This window comes from Thalia democratica, chromosome 1, assembly GCF_965202585.1.
Source record: "Thalia democratica chromosome 1, ktThaDemo2.hap1.1, whole genome shotgun sequence".
NCBI classification, from domain to species: domain Eukaryota; kingdom Metazoa; phylum Chordata; class Thaliacea; order Salpida; family Salpidae; genus Thalia; species Thalia democratica.
Window position 1 is genome coordinate 72,101,874 of NC_139165.1, and position 23,588 is coordinate 72,125,461.

Below are 23,588 nucleotides of genomic sequence, written 5' to 3' on the forward strand. Positions count from 1 at the left end.
CACTTAGAACACATCGCAAAAGTGTTAAGAAAACCTGGTTTTTATTTAGCTACATTAAAACTAATACAAACATGTTAAAAGCAACATAAATTTACAGCTTTTTTTTTGAAGAACAGCAAATGAAGAAGAGAATATTACATCAGATGAAGATGCGCCAAAAGATGCTGGTAACAATAGTCAAAGTTTACAAGTTACCCATATTCTTGATAATGTTTACACAAAGTCTATTCTAAAATGAGAAGTGTATTAATCAGAAATGCAAGTAGCTGGAACAACCAAAAACAATCACGGATTGTTACAATAGCCTTTTAAAAATAAATTGAAAAGAACTTCCGAAAAACTAAAATTGTCTGCTAAATCCTAACGACAAGCTACACTAACAAACATATTTTCAAAGACCAAAGGATCTAGTTATCAATTAAATTTATCACGCGATATTTATACTGAGTATATAAATTTGATATAGCTTTTTGCACGATGTTTCAATCACGGGGTATGTAAATTTAAAATGTTAGTTTTAAATATTGTATGGATATAATATAAAATTTGTGAGTTATGATTATTTTTTTTTCTTGATTTCATCAGTTATCGTTTTCTTAAATTCAATAGAAAAGTAGGCTTAAAAGTATAGTAGTTTTATATTACTACATTCTGCTAATTCTTTCTTTTTTTGATTTTTAAGTAGAAGAAAATTTTTTATTGAACACAGCGATTTTTAGCTGATAACTGCATACACAACCGGCAGTGTTTACTCGAGTGGCAGGTTCCTGTATTTACCAAATAGGTGAATCTGGCGTTTAATCACACTAAATTGACAACAAAAAAAAAATTGAAAATATACAAGCAATTTATCAAGCTTTTTAAATGCTATGAATTTACAGTAAGAAATACCTTTAAAATGGTAATTAGTTTGTTGTTGGTGTATAAATATTTTAAAATCTTTTCTTGATGATATAGAAGTTTCATAATTTTAATGAATCAAAAAGTAAATTTTTAATTCACATTTTATTGGCATATGCTTTTCTTTGATGGTTTAATAAATAATGATTGGTTTGCTTATAGTAATTTAGTATTTTTCTATGTTGACATTTTTAATAGATTTTTTACATTTCCCTATTTTCAAATCTATCCAACACTTAACTACAAAAAACAACGAATTTTGCTTATAAAGTTCTACAACTTTGTTAGTCTTAAATGCTAAAAATAAAGTTATAAATGTAATACTGATCATCGTAATCTAGGTTCAGAATCATAAACAGTTTTAGTTTATGTTTTACATTATGATTTCGTGAAAAGCCTTTAAAGACCTTTAGTTGTAATAGAAAAAAAACTACTACTTAGAGTTTCTAATCTATTTATATGTATTATTATTTCTAAAAGTAGGCAATAAAGTCCTCTTTTAGCAGATCAGTGGGCAACAAAAAGAAAATTGGCAAAACAGAGCGACTCAAATCATTGAATTTTTATTAATATGTTCAAAGTTTGATTTTTTTAGTATTGTTGAGTAAAGTGTGAAAGTAATAAATAGTACTAATCTATATAATTTTTCAATCAATATTTCAAAATTCTACAGATAACATTTTTAAAAACTTTCAAATTATGTTCTTTTCGATATTGTTTATTAGACGATAAAAGAAAAGCGCTCCAAAATTATTTTTTCCTCAGAATAATCAATTAACCAGTTTTAATAAAAAATATTCTTTCCATTTATAACCCAGTTGAAGTTTGTTATTCCATTAACAAACAGAAACGTATGTTGGTACAATAAAGGAAGATTACTGTATAATTTGAAATCTAATATAGCCATACTCAAGTAATCTTGGACTAAAGCAAATCCACATGATCGGAAAACAGGTACTAAGTTTCATTTTTAAGCTATAGACTTAATATGCTGATATAATCAGTTTTAAACTATTTTAAAGATGCATCTAAATTCTTGATAAAAAAACTGAGTAAAAAGAAAATTACTAAAACAAATGTCATTTTTGTTTTAAATTGGGAATGTCGAAGCTTTCAATCCTTCTTCAAAGCTTAAGTCTTTTGAACTTGCTACGGAAAAAAATAACAAACTTAAAAAGATTTAACGTCAATTTTATTTCCTTCTTTGAGTCAATAAATTCAACTTGACGTGCTTAGTATTTTACAAACGTAACACTTATTTTAAATTCGCTGTTTATTGTGAAAACTGTTTTAGCATTTCTACAAAATATATATACCCGGAAAATAATATTAAAGCAAAAACAATATGAAAATTTGTTTAAAATACGTATGCCGTACTAAAATAATAAAACGAAAATGAACATTCTAAGATTTTTTTCTAATATTTATTTGCTTTCAAAAATGGTTTTGAATATTATAAAATAAAAATATTTAATAAAATATTCAATAGGCGAAAGTTTTCAATTTAAAAAATATTCAAGTCAAACTGCAAAGAGCCGGTAGTCAGTGTAAACAACATAACAATCCAATTTACTGTAAAATAAAAACTTGTATAATCTCATCTTCTAAGTGTTTTGAGGTTTTGGCAGGCCTTTAAGATTGCCAATAAGTCTGTACGTATTGTTCAGCTGTATTTTGATGCAAGTTTTCAAGTTTTTTAAAAATGTGAGTGAGACGCGAAACAAAAACAAATAATCATGCAGCAAGATCTGATGGAAGTGCGAAATAATTAGATATTAAAAAAATAAAAATAAACAGATTATCTGCTCTTGAAAGTAAAAATTTGAAACACGATTGTAAAAAGTTTAAATGATGTAAAACGCGATTAGACACCTCAAAGTATTCGAATTTTTGTCTCGTTTTCTAAGCTAAACGGTGCAAAGTCTCTTAATGATAATGCCAGTTTTCCGGCAATCGTATCCATGATTTTGTCCAGCCTGAAGCTTCAGTTCTTTTATGACGTCACAACACAATTTCACAGGTCGGTGGTTTTGGTCAAGTCGGTGGGCAGCGAGTTGCATGAAGACGACAAACTTTTCTTCTGCTCAACGTCGACCTCTTGCGGCGAAGACGAATTGGCGGCAAACTTGTCGTTGACGAAGGAAAACCCGCGGAACTCGTTCTGGTTGATCACGTTCAGCGCCTGGCTGCTCACCGGGGTGAACTGGGGCGGCAGGCGGGTGAAGTCGGAGTCGAAGTTTCCGGTGTCGTACGCGTTTTTCTGTGACGTGATAAAAATAATGCTGTTGAGTCCATGTAAACAAAAAAGTTTAGTGTAAAATTTATTTAAAAAAAAAATTAATTTTAGTCTTGTTCAAAGTTACTTCTTTACTTAGTGTGAAAATACTAGTTTCAAAATATATGAAAACTAAAATTTTATTCAGCAAATAGCAAAATAACTTGCTGGTAAGGCAACAAAAAGCCTCGTTTAACTTACAAAGTTCTAAAAAAAAAAAACAACAATTCATACCACAGTAGGTATGAACGGAGGCTTCACTTTGCGCTGTTCGAGCAGATCCCACTGCATATTTGAGAAGAAAGAGTGAGACTTGATGCTCCTTTCTCCGTACTCTCCGCATCCCAGCCTTTTCCTCGGATCTTTGGTCATAAACTGAAAAGTTTAATGATTAGTAAACTATAAGCGGTTGGGGTTATGAGGTTTTTATAAGACTTGTTGACTTATTAAAACAATAATGCGTTCTTTGAAATTATTAACTAGTTTTTGATAATGAAGTATTAGACTTAGGCTAATGATAATTAAAAAATAAAATTTTAATATTAATTCGAAGCATTGTTTCCAAAACTTAGTGGCCAAATCGACAACATTTAAGTTAAAAACTAAAAACATTTTTGGTTGTTACACAGTTTTCAGTGATTTCATTACAAGTTATAATGGCAGTATAAAAAAGATAAACATTTTTATCAAATAGGTAAATGTAAAATTTGAAACTACTTAAAAAAAGCTACTTCAGTTAGACTAAGTAGCAGAATTTTTCTATATTTTCATTGAGAGCTATTACAACTAAACTAATTTGTTTAAGTCAAACAACTTTACAAATTACCTAAACAACTGATTTTGAACGGTGTTAAAAAAATCTTTAACTAAATACTTTGTTTAATTTAACCATTATAATAAATAAGTGAAATTTTACGAATATTCAATAGAGTCTAGTTCTTTTCTGGTCAAAACACTAGGTTACATCTTAAATTAAAAAGATACTTTTATAAGATTTTTTCTATTTATTTTTGCAAATTTTGTTAACTTGAGAAAAAATACTAAATATCAAAATTAGTATTTTGATAGCCTTAATGCAGAAAACATTTGAGCAAATTTTTGGTAAAATTAAACTTTAAATTCTGAGAGCAAATGCTGTCTTTTTATTAAATTATGTTGTTGCTGTTATAAGTAATTTCCTAAAAAAGCTTCTTTTTTTGATATTATAAAATTATATTATAGCTTATTTAGCAAATTTCAGGCTTATTGACTAAAGTTCAGATAATGCTGTCTTTTTTATTCAATTAAGTGTCTATTACTAGCAAGTTATTAAAAAAACTTCTTTATTTTGCAAAAAAGGACAGGATCATCTGAGCTCTAGTCTCAATAAACGTATTTGATAAATTAATCTTTTTATGTTACATCTAATTTAGCCGAATTTTTAAGCAACTACAAGGAAATTGCTAGCATAAATGCACAATAACTTTAAGTCACCGCATTTAAATTCTCATTTACTATTTATTTCCGACTGATTATTTGAAATCGCCCAAAAAGGGGCAATATCGCAAACTTTAGGTATGTTCTAATTTATAATAAAACTATTTTAATTGATGCAACTTATTTTAGTACATATATACATATATCGAATTGACCTTTCAAACATGAATTTTATTTTATTTTTTGTTTATTTAAATTTCAAAAAGGTAACCTTAGGTAGAAAAATTCTAAGCTTAATTTATAATCAAGAAGAGAATGCTTTTTGTTTACCCGAAGCGAACAAATTTTGTCGCAAAACTGCAACTAAATTAAAAGGTTAAACAGAGATTTTTCTATCTAAACAGCTATTTGGTGCCGGCGATCAATTATTTACAGTTGACTTTTTATTCAATTATCTTATTGATTTGAGAAAGCTTTCAGCGGCGCAGCTAGCAGCTTTTGAACTTGTCAGTGCTTAAAGTAGTGCACAGAATTAAATCATTGCTTGAAAAAATAAAGCTGTCATCTTCATAACAATTAGAGGTCAAACGAAAACTATTTAAATTTATTGAAAACTCTCATTGAAAAATTAAAAATTTCAGTTATTAAAGTCTGCTTTTCTTTAAACTGGTAACTGTTCTATTACTCTTTAAAAACAATCTTCACAGCTTTTCAGTGAAATTGTGTTTTAAAAACTGACTTATCGTCAAGGTAATATTTTTTTTTAATTTCAATAAAGAACTGCTAAAATTGACTACTTAAAGGGTGGCTACTGGTTTTTTATAAACTTCTAGTAAGTTTTCTGATTTTTTTATATGATTTTCAAAGATTAGGTTTACTTTTCCCTTAAATTAAACCTAAGTTGAATTCTGTTTCAATAACATAAAATAACTGGAAAGATACTGTAACGCTTCTTTAAAAGTGTTTCATAATAAGTAAAACTCTGCATAGTATAAAAAATATTGAACACAATGATTATCTTTATTTAATATAAATTACGTTATTTTGCGAAATGAATTTATTTTAAAATGCAGGTATTTCCATGATTTTGTTAAAAACTGGTGGTTTTACTTTGACTTTATTGCCAAAATTTTCAAGTCCCAGGTTTTGCCGGGTGAAACGGCCACCCCCGAAGAACACAAGTTATAAAACAAACTGCTTTTCTTTAAATTAATAACTTTTCTGAAACACTTTAAAAACAATCTTTATAAAATTTTAGTCAAATTGTGCTTACAAGCGCTAATCTAACATCAAGGTTGTAAAAAACCCCATCACATCAACGAACTATCAAAAACCACAAGTTTCAGTAAACAAACTCAAACTTGTACGGTCAAAATTATTTTCAAACTAAAACTGTTCAAAAGTTGGTTTGTTCGAAAATCAAGGTTTTTTATGCCTGAATTTTCAAATTGCACCAGGACTTTTTCACTACTTCGTTCAAAACTCCAATTTTTTTTACATGAAATTTTCAAAATACCAAACTCGATTGCTGGCCTGCAACCAACAAGTACAAACTCGTGAAATGCATTTAAAATTCCCAGAACAAGCAACCAACCTGCTCCAGCACGTTCACCGCCTCCCGGCTCAGCCACACCGGGTACAGCACGTCGTCGTTCATGATGCTCTCGAACAGGTCGTCCTCGTTGTCGGCTTCGAACGGCGGCTGGCCGGCCAGCATCTCGTACATGAGCACCCCGAGCGCCCACCAGTCCACCGACGCGCCGTAGTCCAGCTCTTGCAAGATCTGTGGGCGGGGGAAAGTTTTCGTTTCAGACAAATTTCAATTAATCAACACTTGTAATTTTTGTTATCTGAATTTTTGTTTGTCTTTACGTTTTGTTTGCAGAAATTGAAAAATTTGAAGCGATGAACGTAAATGTTGTGGTGATTAGTTGTTTACAATTTTTAAACGATATGAGCATTAATTTTAGTTTGTTAAATCTAGAATAAATTTAAACTTAAGGTTGAAACAAGCGTAGATGCTGTGGTGGTTAGCTGTTGGTGACATAACTTTAGCTTGAAATTGTTAAAACTTTGTTGAAGTATTCAAACAATGTAACTACTAATTTTAGTTTGTTAATTTTTGAAACTGAAAAAAAGCAACTTTGAACAATTGTTTTTGTTTTAAAACGATAACTAGTTTTTACTATTGTTTGAGAGTTGACATATTTGGAAAGATGAGCAAAAATGTTGTAGTAATTGTTGATAACGTTATTTTAAATTATTAAGATTTTATCAAACATTTTAAACAATATGAGTATTAACTTTAGTTTATGAAAGTTGAAGAAAAACTTAACTTAAAATAAGCAAACTTTGAGTTTAAATAGTGAATTTCTACTTCAATACATTCGTAATTGTTTTTTAAAATCTTAACTTTTACTTATATTATGTTAAGTAATAGTAAAGATCTAGAACAGATTATTAAGCTCACCAACAGATACAGTATTTCGTCTCAATCCTTTTAATTAAAGAAAAAAAAAGTAAATGCTTTTAACTAATTCTGTTATATACCAATATGACAGAATTATAACGGAATTTAAATAAAAACTAGTGACATACATCAGGAGTGAGTCAGTTATAAAAACAAAAATTTGCTAAATAGTTTCTATGCTTAACCGATATCAGTTTTTTTTTTTTTGGTTGTTAACATATTAATGCTGATCCAAAATACAAATCAACTATGTAAAAAAGCACCATGAAATAAAATGAAATTTCAATGGCAAGCTAACTTTTTCAAGTTAATTTTAAGGTATAATATCTGATACGATTAAGCGGTCAACGACAAACTTCAGGGGCGATGTAGTCGGGGGTTCCGCAGAACGTGGTTGCCAGGTTACCGTCCTTCACGCCGTCCCTGCACATCCCGAAGTCGGCCAGTTTGCAGTGACCCTCCCTGTCCAGCAGGATGTTGTCCAGTTTGATGTCCCTGGCAACGTTTCAAATGTCAATTTTCCTTTAAATAAGCTAAAAATTCATTAATGGTTTTCAATAAATAATTAGTAAAATGAATAAGTTACAAGTTTCAAAAACTAGTGAATTTTTGTATACGAACTAGAAACATTAAACTACTAGTTATTTTAAATATGCTGCAAAACAACTGCTTTATGCTTTTGAGTTTTAAAAGTATTTTTTGGTTATAGCATACTACATCACTGAACTGAAAAGTTTAACTTTTTAGCTCTAAAAAAATACTACTACCATTTAAAGAAATAACCAAAACTGTAATAGCATAAAACTATAAGTTAAACAACAAAATACTATTTTTACATAATTGGAAATTTAGCATATGTTAACGAAATAGTAAAAACTATTGTATATTAAAATACATCTGAAAATTAATCATCTACATCAAATAAGCTTTGGTAAATAAACCAGTAGATATATTTAGTAAAATAAATAAATAAAAAACAAATTAAAATGTCTACTTTAATGCAAATTAAAAACATAGCGTTTTTAATGCATAGTATTAATTGAAAAAGAACTGAAATAAGTTAATTTAAATTGAAAGGATGAAATAAGATACTTAAAAATAAAATAAATAAAGTTCAATGCAAAATACCGCTAATTTGACCTTTATTGCTCTTAAATTAGGCTTACATTTGCAATGACAGAACGAAAACTTATTTATATTCGCTTCATTTGCGTCAGTGGTAATTTTTCGAATATTTCTGCGCTTTGAAAAAAGTTAAAATAGTTTGACTCACAACACATGAACATTTTTATATCACATTTTCTTAAAAAAAACAACTTTTTTTTTCAAATGACCCACAAAAGCGTGAAATTCAAACATCTTTTGTAAGAAGCACCTGCCAAAAAGCAGACTGGAATGTAAAAATATCCGAACAAAAAAAAAGCTACGACTATTTTTTGTTGAACATTTTCAATGCAAGTTTAAAATACAACATCGTTTCAACATGTTTAAATCTTATCGATCGGATGATTTTGCGAGCTTCGAGTGAGAGTAAAGGTTGCTTGAAAGCTCGCTCGTCACACTTTTTTTTTTTTAAGAAAAAGCAACAAAAAGTTGGAACGAAAAAACCGAGGACTTTTCGACGAGAAAATCACAAAAACACACATGGATCGAGCTGATCCAGTTTTTTATTTATGCATGAAAAAATACAATTATGCGCTTTATGAGTAAACTTTCGTTCGGTTCGATTTGAAATAACATTTTGAACCAAAAACAAATACTGTTTAAATATGTTCCATACAAAATTTATGAAACAGACGATAATACTAACCTTGATTCTGGAATTTTCAACTTAAAATTTAAAGAGGGCATATAAAATCTCTCGGCAACTTTAAAAACATTAGCTAGTGCAAACTATGTGTAACTTAACAAATTAACGTAAATTAAATTATTTCATTTAATCCCACGCTTTTCAATCAACTCGTTTTGTTTTCAAAACACCAACAAAAAAACAACAAACCAACGCCGCTCAATACAGCTTTTGACTTAAACGCTTTCAGAAAAAAAAAAAGTTCATTAATTATTAAAGCTTTTCATTGTGATATGCAACAAAAAAAGCTGCAGAGATAATTCAGGCTATAACAAGGATGTGTGTTATATAGAGGCCGCATAACTGGTTATAATGCGTGCAAACGCAACAGCACAAAAGGTAACGCGCTGATTAATATTCTTTTCTTTATTGATTAGCTGCAACTGCAATACTTTATGACGTTATGAAACGCTCACCTAATACTAGTTATTGGTAATGCATGAAACGTTTTGTCGAAGGCACGTTTGAATGTTCTTAGTTGTTTGGTGCTTGCAGTTTTTCTGCTAAAAAACGTTTTGAGACGTTGAAATTACTGGAAACTAGCGGGAAGCAAAACGGCAGTTGCATGAAATTTTGTTTACATGTCAGAATACTTTCTCGTGTTTAATGTTAATGTATAGAATAAACTAAAATAATAGTACAGTATAATCGTTATCTTCGTTTACTGAGTAGGCTGGTGTAAAAATGCATGAATCATTTTGTAATAGTCGTTTTGATACATTATTGAACTTTAAAACCCTACTGGTAACTCGAGCTAAAGGTTAAAAAAATAACAAATAAAGTTGTTTTTAATCAGATAAAATCATACTAAAACCCTGGGAACCAATTACTTTTGAAGACCTTTTTTAATTATTTAAAACCACACAAATTAATGGAGATGACTTATAACTTTACAGATCAAAACTTTTAAATAAAATATATTAAGAATTAAAATTTTTACTATCTTTAAACCTAAGGTTCTATTTGTCAGTTCGAAAGATTGCAATATATTTTTAGATAATGTCAGCTTAAGATTTTTAAAGGCTATGCAAATTTTAGCTAATTTTATTAGTTTATATACTAAAATTGTTCATATCAATGAACAAACATTTTCTAATACAGCATTATATTTTAATTAGTTTTCCATGACAGTCATTTTAGAACTACAACTTGTATATAAGTCTAAAAATTTTGAAACGGGATTCACACTAAATTTAGACAATATTATTAAAATATCAAGAATATAAAGTAATTAATCAAAAACTTTAAAGTATTTATCTTTATCATAAATAAGTTAGAAATACTTATAACTACACTATATTAACAAAATAACAACTTCTTTAAATAAAAATAAAATTATAAAAGCTTATAAGTTATACTTAAAGTAAAAAAATATTGTAATTAGTGCTTTTTAACAAACTTAATTCTTTTCAATTGAAGTCAACTTGCTTAATTCATATACATCAAAAACACTCAAGAAACACAATTTTATGTGTATAGAGTTTCAAAAAAGTTTATTTTTGTAACACAAACAAAAATTCTGTCACGGCTTGACGCATAAAAAAGTAATTTACAACCAAAAAGCAAAAAAAAAACTGTTTATAGTTTGCAAATTCTCAGAACTGTTAAAAAGTTTGCAGTTTTCATGATACATTGACTACTCGATAAAAATGTTTAATTATTAGGTCCTGTTTAATTAGATTAAAACTTACTAGATAACTAAAGCTACAAAGTAAAAAAAAAGCTATTAAAAATCATATACTTGTAAATTGGCTTGTTATTATTAGATAGTTACTAGATTGCTAATGCCATGAAGTGAAAAAGAAAATACCTGTAAATAACTCCGTTATTGTGGAGGAACATCAGTGCGAGTATTACTTCAGAGGCGTAAAATTTGCTCCTCTCCTCCGAGAACCTCCTGCTCTTTTGTATCTGGAACATCAGGTCCCCTCCGCTCACGTACTCCATCACGAAAAACAAACGGTCCTTTTGAATAGAAACGTGTTAATTCTAAATTAAATGTGCATATATATATATATATATATATATTGATTATAATAAAAAAGTGATATTCTAAATTGTAAAAAACAAACTATGTTGTCCGAGGGAATATTATTGCATTCAAACACAAATTGCAATAGTAAAACCTAAAACAAAATTTAAAGCTCTAAGTATATAAATTCATTGAAACCGAGAATACAGTTTCTTAAAGTTGCAAATTGTATAATAACAAATGTAATAATTTTAAAATAAATAAGTAAGTAGTTTAAAATTATTTAATTAACTGGTTTCTCTATTTTGTAAAAACAATAACTTTAGTTTAAACATTTTGAAAAAAGAATATTATTTGTTATAAAGTTTAAAAAAAGTTTATCAATAAGTATAGATGTTTGTTAAATATTTTTTTACAAAATACTTTAATAATAAGGTTTTAGTTTGTATATAAAACTGCAAAAGAGTCTAACTCTATGTTTTAAATTATTACATAGAGTTAAAAACCTTATTTTTTTCTTAAAATGTAGTTCACACATGGTAGAGTAAAGTTCACTTAACTACCTTAGGTGCCTTTATATAAACTGCATTCAATAAAAATTTAAAGTAATTTTTAAAATTACATTACTTACTTACATTACTTACTTACAAAATTAAATTACTTACAAGGTAAAAAATACTACATTACTACATTCGGAACCTCCGAAATAAATTGTTTTCAATAAATATTTGAAACAAGTTTACCATAAACAATTACCGATTTCTCATAAAATAAAAATTAGCGTTGCTTGAATAACAGAGGGAAAGTGAAGGAAACTTTTGGGGTACGACAAAGTGATTAATATTGTGCAAATTGAGGCAATAGATAAAAATTTTAATGCTTGAGTAGCTCTGCATGCTTTCTCATTTAGGTGAAGTTTTTTATAAAAAAATTTTGCATAAATCTACGCTACTTAAAATACTTTCGGCTTTGTTTGCATGTAAATAATAACTTGGTTAGAAAATAGAGTGTTATGGGAATATAAGTAAACTGTTGGAAAGGTGATAAGTCTTAATCAATTTAGAGCCTAATGTTTTACTATTGGTGTATTAATTTTCAAATAAAAAGCATTATAAGTCATTTTAACTTATATACTTTAATTAATGTTCATTTTTGAATGCAACTCTTTTGTTATATAATCACTTTTAGTTATGAATACCCAATTTTTTGAAAACAATACCTTAAGTGTTAATTTGAACCTTCAACTTTTTACAAAAGAAAACATTACTTTAGTTACTATAAATTGCTTTAGTTACAAGAAACTGTTTATTTTCAAGTATTTATCATGGTAACACTTAACAATTAACTTTGATGAAACTATTAATAGTAAACACGGCTTTCGTTAAGAAGTAAGCTATATCAAAAAAAGTATTACTTTAAATAAAATAGTCATAAATATTATCTAATAAAATATGATACTTAACATAAGTGAGCTATAAAAATATTTCAAATGTACTTAACTAACCTATGTTCTTTTTCACAAAAATATTATGATATTTTTTTATTTATACACAATACTATGGTTATTTTATTAAATTTCAGATGGAACAAAAAACAAAAAAAATATTTTACTTAAAGTTAAAAAATAAAAACCATAACAATAAAGATAAAAAACACTTATTATAAAAGTTCGAACATTGAAAGGAAAAATACTTCATAAATCATATTTATTAAGTAAAAAACTTGAATTAAATATTATTTTAAGTAAGTTAATTAATTTAAATCTTTGAAACAACTAAAATGTATTCAAATTCAGTTAAAGTAGTCGATATAGAAGTTGAGGGAACTATTTTTTACAGTAATTAATATTGACTATTAAGTCAACATCCTTCGATAAAAATAGCCAACCAACTGATTTTTGACCACTTATGTCTCGAGAGTTATTTCGAATTTTCTTAAACGTTAAAAAGTGTTTGATAGCTAAGACAAAACTTCTCAAAAACAAGATAAACTTGTAAAACACAAAGTGTACCCCTATAAGCCGTAAAAGCTAATTTCAAAGCAACAATCCTACACTATCATAAGAAAATTTATTAAAAAAAAAATTCATAGAGCATATTAATTCAATAAACCTTTGTTTATTTATCATTTTAAACCGTAAAAGTCAAGCATATTAACTCAACATTGACCTTAATTTAATTATCACTTTTAACTATATATAGTTATTTGTGTTGACCAATAAGTATTGTATTATCATCATGTTAAACTTTAAAAGTTAATTTTCAAACCACGAAACAACCAACTTTGGTTTGGAAAGCGGAGTGTAGGGAGGTGAGGAAGGGGTGCTCCAGCGCCAGCACTCTCTTCTCGGTGAGCGTGCACTCCACGTCGTCGTCCGCGCATATCGAGTCCTTCTTCAGCACCTTCACCGCGAATATGTCCTTCGTGTGCCGGTTGTTCGCCAGCATCACCTGAAAACAGTTGCGTGAGAAATGTTGACTAGACCGTGCTAATGGCGCGCTGAAGGTCTAGTTGTTGTTTAAGAAAAAACTATCTGTTCAGAATAGTTTGTGATAGATCTAACTACTAAAATTGTACGTTGGAATAATGAAGCATCTACCCTTATCTCAAGACAACTGACTGTTCAGTGATAATAAAGCGTATGTGTGTTTAAGTTAATCATTTAAAGCGTATTAACTTTACTAAACTTGTTATGCTTTTTATGTCATTACTAAAGCTTGGTTTATAAAATGTTTTTTTTTATACAAGAAAAATTTCCAGGAAACGATTAGCATACAGTGAGTGATGATGTAAAGTTAATCTACTATCCATCAAAGTATAATGTTCCTTTGCATTTATGTCAAAAAATTATAATAAATGGCTATTTTAGTATACGTTTATAATATGTTGATGGAAATTGATTATTTTTAAAAGGGAAACTTGAACTTTATTAAGAAAAGTTATTATGTTATACTTTATAGTTTATGTTTACTGATATTTGAAATTCAGCAATGCATTAGCCTTTTATGGTTAATGAAGCTTTTTCTTACATTATTGCTTGGTAAAAACAAAAGTTTTAAAGTTTAAAACTATCAAATAAAAAAGACTGAAAAAATTATAATGTAAAAACGCACATTTTTATACACATAAATTTTTTTTTTACTTCATAGGAAAAATTTTAACTTTATAAAAATTAGGCGTTTAAATAACTAATTGCTCTGAACTTAAAACTATTGATTTTCCTAATTGTATTTTTATTGCGTTTGGAAAATTTTCATACCTACTACAGAAAACAAATAAATCACTTTTTCTAGATTTGCATATTATAATTACATTAGCCCTAACTCATAACTTTATTTAATTTTTTAATTAGGATACAAACTAAGTACATTAAATTTAATTCTAGCGACTATTATTTACAAATAACTACAAAAAGGTTATTCAGATAAGTTACCTAAAAAAATAAATAAAAAACACAGTATTAAACAGAATTTAAAAATTTGTACTATTTGATTTAAAAAATACTTTTGAAGATTTACTCTAAATTTTTTTTTATCAGTAAAATACTTTTAAAAAAGATATAACTTAAATTTTTGAATTTTTTTTATTGTAACTTGTTAACTTAAACTACTCTTTAAAAAACTTATATAGCGAACCAATTTAATTATTTTTTTCCTAATAAATACTACAATTTTTTTGTGTTATATAAATCAATAATTTTGTTAACTACTAAATGGCAAAAGACTTCCAAAGTAAAAGGACTACTCAAGGTTTACTAGATTATACCGAAACAAATGTTTAGACTTTTCTTATATATGTAATTTAGATACCTGCTAGACATATTTAATACACTTTATTTAATATGAACAATTTTTTTAGTGATAATAAATAAAATTATAACCAACGCTTTAGTACTTCTCTAATCACAAAAAAAATTGTAAAACTATTTTATCTTATGCTTGTACATATGATCTTAATTGTTTGTAAAAAAAGTTAACTTTTTTAAAGTCATCTTTTACACTTACTAAAGCTATACCTTTTAGTTAAAAAGAGACATATAAAAAACCAATTAATACTGATTTTAAGTATGAAAGATTGTAACTTATCCGTTTTAAACCCAAGCTTCCAACAGTAACAATAAATTCAGTTCAAAAATTACTAATAAACAAATGTACTTTTCCGAAGCTTCCTTTGCCGAGCACTTTTATGAACTGCAGGTCGCCCAACTTGCTCTTGTCAGAAGCAGAAGAAGTGTGGCGATCTGCAAAAGTTACAAGTTACATTGCATAGTACTATTGTACAATGAAGTGAAGATTACCAGCTCCCATGAGAGGCAGCCTGCATTAGCAACTTTTTGCTTTAATCTTAAACTTTTGACCCGAGCACCACACTGGCGTTTGTTGGTAAATTGAAGACTTACTATTAGTATACTGTGTTTATTAGTATACTCAATCGAAAAGCTTGTAGTTTTAGTAAAACTTTTTTTTTTGTAAATAAGTTATCAATCTAAGGATTAATAAGAAACTATTTTGTTAGCTACTGATAAATTGTATGAAAACCTTGCAAAATTATTTTTTTAACAAAGTTAAGGCTAAAAAAATTTACTTTACAAAAACAAAAAGCAGCATTGTATAGTGCATGTTGTTTAATAATAAATACATAGAAAGCATCTAGTAAGGCAAAATTACTTTATTTATAAAGATAAAACACTTAAAGTTTATTAGCGCAGTTCTCAAGTTTTCTGTAAACTTTAAATTAAATGCTAGAACGTGAAAACTTTTGTATTATCAATAAGCTCAAACCGGTAGCGTATCAATCTTATCAGATACATTAAAAAATTGTTAATAGTTGACTAAATTTTCAGGTAGATATAACAGTAAGTTTAAAACTGAGGTTATTTATGTTAAAATAAAACTTAAACAAATATTTCAAACAACTTTTATATACAGATATCTTCCGAAAACTTATGAAATAACAAATCTTCACTCTCAACACTATTGTAAACAAATTATTCTAAATTGTACAAAATCTATAATTATCATGAATTAAACTTTTTCATCCTTTTGAAATTCGATAACAAAAGCTTCTTTAAGTAAATTCCGTTAAAACACTACGTTTATACAGTTTTATCAGTTGTATACGAAATATACTTAAGTTATTTGACATGGTTTCTAATTATTTACAATTTCATTTTTCTATCTATTTGGCTTAAATAATAGTAACGAAAATCCTGTTAAAACTATAATAAGGTAGTTACAGAATTATTAATGAATTATAAAACAACCTAAAGAAGAAGACGATGTGACCGGCTTTAATTTTTGTTGTTGGGTAGAAGTAAGTGAATTTTTCTGCAAAAATATTGAACTAAATTACTTTACCTTTAGTAAACATATTTTTCTTCAGTTAATTCTTATTGAAAATAACAGAGGAAAGAGAATAAAAGTAAAACTTTATCAAAATAATAAGGTCTATTTAAAAAACTAATAAGCAAAAAATTACAATACTTTTTTATTTTTATATAAGCTTATATAATTATAAAATTTATGGCTAATTAAACACAATTAGCTAACGTTTTAACTTTAACGCAATACAAATTATTTTCTGAATTTTGCAAACCAAAAAAAAAGTTACATAAATTTAGTTGTAATACTTTTTTCTGATATACATGTTCTGTAGAATAACTTATTTGAATACAAGTAATTTACAAATTCAAAAGCCAATTTTCTCATGTACTAGTTATGCAATTAACTAATAATATATTCAAAATTTTAGCACGCTTTTCGAAGGGAAAACAAGCAATCAATATTCGCATTAATTCTCACAACGAACAGCTTCCAAATAAACTTAAAACTAATTAAATCATCTTCAATAGACATTGAAACGTTCTCAAGCTTAAACTTATCTACCAAATAAATTTCAAAAAACGTTTCTAATACCAATGAAAATTTTTAAAGAACTTCTAGATTTGTAAAAATACTTTAATAGGCTACCTTAAATATCATAGTCAATTTACTTAAGATCACAGCTTGCCTTTTTATTGTGAGTGTGATTGTTGCTGGTCTTGTCGTCAATGTCGAACTTCCCGATGTCCTTCAGAATGTTTGCTATTTGTTTCTCGTTGATGCCGCACGAGTTCGCGATGTTTCTGGCGCATCTCTTGTGCACGTTCAATTTGCATGCTGAGTAATTTAAATTAGTTAAAAATATTTTTGTTAAATAAACTATTCTAATAACTTGGCATTTCTAAATTATCGCAATGCTTATTGTTGGTATTAAAATTGTTTACTTTTTGAAAGACTAAAGCTTTAGAATTGTAAAACAACACGTTTGTAATTTATTTTAATTTGGTTAAAACTTCAACAAACTTATATATTTAACATTTTATACACTGGTTACTTATCAAAATTTATCAAGAAATTAAACATTATACAATTGCACCCAACTAATTATATACAACAATTTGATTTTTGAACAAGTTTGTTTGAAACAGTATGTAAATAAAGTGAAACTATAATAAATTCACTGAATTTAACTAAGAAATAAAAGAGAAATAAGTATTTTTTGCAATTTATTACGAAAGATTTGAGCAGGAGTGATGAATCATAATGACGTGATATTTACAAAAAAAATATATGTAAAAGCTTCACAAAGTTTAGATAAATTAAAAAAAATACTTATGTATTTTTCTTTAGAACTTTCAAACAACTAATTAATAAATTTGGTAAATTTAAAATCAGATTGGTTTTCATACATTAAAACTTCTTTTGAAATACTGAAGTTATAGAAATATTATAGTTTATGATTTCTAACTTTTGAATATCTTTTTATCTGTTTTAAAATATAAACACAATATTAATTAAATTAAAAAGCTAAAATATGATTAAAATTGGTTGAACAGCACAATTTAAACTTTTTAAAGAAATGGTTTCAAAACAATAATTGACCACAAAATATACACAGCAGAACTTTTTGCGTATAAGTTTGACAAAATACTTATATACAAAACAAGGTTCAAACGAAAGTAAAAAGTCATATATGCCATGCACAAAAACAATGTTCAAACCACTCACACTTGCACTGAAGTCCTTGCGAGTAGAGGCCGTACAGCAGCGATCCGCAGTGATCGCAGTAGGTGAGAAATTTGTAGTTGTGAGGCCTGAACTGATGTGGCACGTTGAAATTTATGCGGCCGAACACGTTGTCCTGTTCATATAATTTATTAGCATTAAATCTATAGTTGAAAGTATGACTTAATACGTCGTTTTAATATTAAAATAGCGAAAAAAATGTACTGATTTTTTTTAATACTTAAATTCTAATTCAAAAGCTTAAAAGGTTAATTAAGCCTCTTTTTAATTGGTGCTTTCAATAAAAATAAATTAAGTATTTTACTCTCTTAATCGCTTTAAAATTTTATCTTAGCTCAACTTTGTGAGTCTATTTAATATTTTTTAAGAGTTTGTAGGTGATATATAATGTTTGAAAATTTTGCATTAAACTACAACAAAGTGAAACAAACCTCAATTTCCTTTTTGCATCCAGGGCACTTTTTCAGAACGTACTTGTGGCATTTCTTGTGGACCACAGTTGTACAGGCTACATTGAAATAAAAGTTAGATTAATATTTAACTATACATAAAAAATATTAATACTTAAGATTATTTTACATATTTCAGTTCTATTTTCCACATATAGCTTAGTATTGATTTTTTTAATATAGCATTAATCAACACGGTTTTTTATTTGTTCACCTAGCTACCGAGCAATTTTTATAATAAAAACTACCAGCTCGCGATACACAAAACACATAACAATTGCACACAATTGATTAGTGTGGAGGCGGTCGATACAAAACAGTTCGATTTTTGCTTTTTTGTGTGTTGTCGCTGATTTTTTCAAGTTGCACAGTTTCAACAAAATCCCCAACAACAAATTGATCGTTCCCATCAATGAAAACAACTGCAAAGCTCCGTCACACACTTGTTTACTTTTGCTTGAAACGAAAAGGTCAACTTGACGGTTTCGTGCTTTTCAAGATTGTTTTGTACGCAGTCTGCGTTGTTATTTTTAGCCTTCAAGTTCAGCGGTTTGATAGCTCCACATATCGCACTAATTAACAGCGCGTCTGCGAAGCCGCACAATAGGTGCGCAGGTTTGGCACTGGAAAGTGCTGATGTCAATAAAATGTTTTCAGTCACGAGTCTAGACTGATGCGCGGCCTGTAGTGCAACGCGTATGAACTATTTACTGTTTTGTTGCGTCACTATACTTGCATTTAGAGTTTTGGAAATGGGGATTAGGTCAAAATAGTAAAAATAAATAGGCTTATTTGGTTGGGAAATAATGCACTACTTAATGCGTTGCTGGAGTTGGCACAAAGCTGGATTCTGTCTGCGACTAGAACAGCATGTCTTATATTTAAAACATTAAATAAGTTTATAATATTTACATAACAGAAACTCACATTGACATTGATATCCTTGTTTTCCTACAAGACCCCTGTAAAGTTTTGTAAGTTCAAGTTTTATATCAATATCAAATGGTAAAAGTTAAGAGTTTTAAACATTAGTTCTAATGTTAATGTAATTACAACAAAACTAAAAAACTAAGTAATTATTAGTTTTAAAATGTCTAGTAAATAAATAAGTAAAGATTTTAACACTTTTGATTTCAAAATTTAGCAAAAAAATTCATAAATAAGTCAAATGCTTTTATTCAAAAACCATTTTTTATTTTAAAAATTAAACTTTAAATAAAAGTAGCTAAATTTTTCATATAAAACTTAACTTTTGTCTTTATCAACTTCGTTCAAAATCAATATAATGATTTTTAAGGAAGTTGATTACGGATGTTTGCTGAATTTCAACGTTTCCTTATATACATTATTTTAAACAAAACAAAATATATATAGTCGAAAAAAACTTAAGGATATTTTTAGCTTATTTATCTTTTATTTAATATTAATTATTTATTCGGGCGCTATCGAATCTAATTAAACAAAGTAAAAATAAACTCTAAAAAATCATTTTGACACATTATAAATTCGAAAATGCATTATACTTAACATACAAATAAAATTACTTGAGTATATTTATTTAAAGTCAAGTGAAAAACATTAATATAAGCTTACTAAAATCTTTAAAACTTATGTAAGTTAAAATAATTATCAATAAGCACAAAAAATAAATCATTAAACGTTTTCTAGCTTTAGCATGAAATCGTATAAGTTTTTATTCTATTAAACAGTTAAAAATAAAAAGGAAAAAGGTTCTGAAATGAAATTATGAAGAAAATAAACTTTACTTATAATAATGATTTAATTTGACTTATTCTAGTTACTAATAGTTTTAATTCCAACTTTTTAACAAAAATAATTCAAAGACAAAAAAGTCATATCATTATTAGGAAACTTTTTTAAGAATGACATAAAACATATAAAATTTATAAATAGTTCACTAAATCAAATTTAAAAAAAAACCTAAACTAAAATTAAAGTCTGAAATTAAGTTTTGTGAAATTTCCAAATATACTTTTTGCTATCATTTTAGAACTTTGCTCTAGTTCTATAGATTTATAAACACTACATTGTTATTTACATTCAAGAAACTTTGTAAACAAAGCAAATGCACTTACCAAATAAACTCTTTACAATGTGAACAGAATGTGGGCTGTCTGAGGTAAGTTGCGAGAAATTTGTGGCCCATAACTCGATGAATTCTGCGCCTAACTGCATTTCTACGGCCCTTTTTGCGCTCTTTTTCTTTAAATCTTACACCTAAAACAAAATTTTAACAGTATTAAAATAAACAAAAATTTACTTTAAAAGATATATTTGAGTTATAAATACATTTTTTTAAAGTATATAAAGAACACAAAAAAAACTTTTAGAAAGTATATCATAAAAAATATCTTTATTATGATAAAGAAATTATTATTTATTATTGTTTTTAATTTTTTCCAAAAGGTTCTAATACTATCAAACAAAAATAAAATTTAATAGTTTTTCAAAAAAAAAGCTAGTTTCCAAAAAAATTTAAATTTTTTCCATTCTAAATATTTTTTAACAATACACAAAAACAGTTAATTTATTTTGACAAACTGTTGCATTTTTAACCTTCATGTAGCTTAATTGACACTCTTAGCTTTCCATGAGGTTCCAAATCCAACTGGATAAAAGATTAAGGTAATGATTTAGCAGCTAATAATATCTAAGTGTTTACAAGAACAAAACATTTAGACATTTTAGATTAATCAAAACAAAAAAAATTTAAGCAAAAAACTGTAGGAATAAAATCAGTTTTAGACATAAACTATTTGATAATAGACATTTTCAAATTAAGCAAGTTAGTTAGTTAATGGATTTATATATAGTTGAAAAGTTTTTTAAATATTTATTCTAAGTTTTCTAAGTTCCTTCAAAATTTTTGAATGTTTATATTTTTCTGTCCATTTTTAGCATAAAATTATATTTAAAGTAAAAAACTGTTCAGAATAGTATAAAATTACTTTAAAATTACATTAAAGCTACTTTAAATGTGTTTTACAATAAATAAAATTTATAATGACAAAAAAAATACTGTATAAAGTATATTTTTTGAATTTAATCAATTTTTTTTTAACATGTAAAAATTGTCTGAAATCTCAGGTTTTTTAGTAAATTTTGTTTAAAACTTCAGGTTTTTTTCAAGTTTCTCAATTTTTTTTGGCTTGAAGTGTTAAATTCCAGGTTTTTCAGGTTTTTTGGCAAACCTGATTATAATACCAAAAAATTTCATCATTAATTTTTCAAAGTTTGCTTTGTATTTTAATTAAAATTTTATAACATATTAAGAATTAATCACAACAAATACATATACAACTAACCCAAAATTCTTTATAACCAGATTGTTTTTTCTCAATAATCTGCTGAAAACTCAACTGAGCATCAGCAACAAAATCGTCTTCACCAACTGATGTGTCATGAAAAATTCTGAAAGCAAGGCTTGTTACATTGTGAACCTAAGAACAACAACATTTTTGTTAGTACTTTAAAAGAACTGCTTCTTGCTTAATGAATACTATTAACATCTAAAACTATGTTTTATAAATGTTAATGTTTCAAAATTTTAACACATAATATTATTATAGATTTTTTTTCAACTTAAATACAGTAAACGCTTTTAAAAGCAACTAAACAGTAAGTACAAAACATTACTTGATCAGAAAACTCTTCTTCCCAGACTGGTGAAAGTGATTTAGGTTTGACTGATGTTTTTCCTATCACTTGATCATCAATATTAATTTCAACATATGTATCCAAGTGAGAGCTTTTCAGGCCAGGTAATCTTTTTATAAATGCAGTTGGTTTCAAGTTGGAACCTTCATTCACTCGAACAAAAACTGATCCTGAAAATCCTGTTGACATCTTTCAGTTCAGTTTTTACATATAACAAAAATACTGAAAAATATGTATTATTTTTTAAGAATAAAACCAATTTAATCTAAGGTTAAACGTTTATCCTTTATTTGCAATGTCCTGTAAAACATTTTTCAAGTATGTATTATTATTGTGTTAAGTATAATAATATTAGATATTGTTTATTTAGAGTAAAATATTTCTAAGTTAACATGGTTTTTAAAAAGGATTAAAAAAATAAAAGTTTCAAAACAAAATTCACTGTTTAAATCATATCTACTTTTAGTATTATTATATTATATATACATATAAACATATAATTGTATAGAACTATTTTAAATTTGAAACTTTGAATTTGATAAACACACAAAATCTTTTTTTAATTTAAATAAAACCTAAGAAGCTACAATAAAAAATAAATATTATAACTTACTTGATATATACAATAACGCAACTAAAAGATATATTTGTTTGCTATAGAAATTTATTTTTTAAAGGTTGTTTGTATAAAGCTGACATTTATTTATTCCAAATATTGTTTTTTAGGACAAGTAACATTGTTCATGATGAAAGTCCACTGTTAGAAAAATATGTTTTGCAAAAAAGTAAAAATTAGCAAGGTGTTGCTTATTTAGAATTTAAAAAACATAAGCAGTGTAGTATAATATGTATAAATTCAAATATTTTTTACAATCATGTCTTAATTCATTTGTTTTCAATTTACATTTTGTTAAATTGTAAAGTAATTGTAACTTGTTAAAACAACAAGTTATTATCTATATACTTTCATGCTATTAGCAAATTATAACTAATAAGTAATTATTTGACAAAATGTTGCAAACTTTAATTTAAACTTCAATGTTCTTTTGATGGAAGTAAAATTCTCTTGAAAAAAAAACTTTTTTGAACAAAAATTGTTTTGTTTTGAACTTTACTATTGGTTGGTATTTTAATTGTTTAACTTATAAAACTACCATACATATAATATTGAAAACTTGTATCAGAGTATTTAAAACCTCTATTTCAGGTTTATTAAGTTTTAAGACAATGTATTCACTGTTTATGATGTAATTACACTCGAATTTTCTAATACTTTACTCTGTGTTCATATAACTAGTCTCCGTTAAGAAGTATTAGAAATTACATTGAAATAATGATGATTTCAAATTGGAAGTAAGGTATTGCATGTTAGAAAGTAAGAGTATAACTAAGACTTTAATCAATGGAAAAAAGGAAATAAAATCACCACACATGCATTTTGGGAACCGGTCAGAAAAGCACAGGTGACACTTTAGCACGGAGTGACACTTTAGCGCGGTGTGAAACTTTAGC

At 27.0% G+C, this 23,588-nt stretch overlaps 1 protein-coding gene across 1 annotated transcript; it reads right to left on the minus strand.

The window, feature by feature from the left end:
• Positions 1-1,805: 1,805 nt before the first annotated feature.
• On the minus strand, positions 1,806-22,293 carry LOC145843200 (protein kinase C-like 1B). The gene is made up of 16 exons (XM_082950696.1): positions 22,056-22,293; positions 21,725-21,859; positions 20,976-21,027; positions 20,495-20,636; positions 19,326-19,360; positions 18,381-18,457; positions 17,932-18,064; positions 16,892-17,040; positions 16,146-16,209; positions 15,037-15,122; positions 13,165-13,332; positions 10,721-10,875; positions 7,418-7,556; positions 6,186-6,374; positions 3,410-3,550; positions 1,806-3,160 (listed from the first exon to the last, which is right to left on the minus strand). Exons 1-16 carry the CDS (start codon positions 22,263-22,265, stop codon positions 2,915-2,917), a joined length of 2,121 nt encoding a protein of 706 aa, XP_082806822.1. The 5' UTR covers positions 22,266-22,293; the 3' UTR covers positions 1,806-2,914.
• Positions 22,294-23,588: the final 1,295 nt, after the last annotated feature.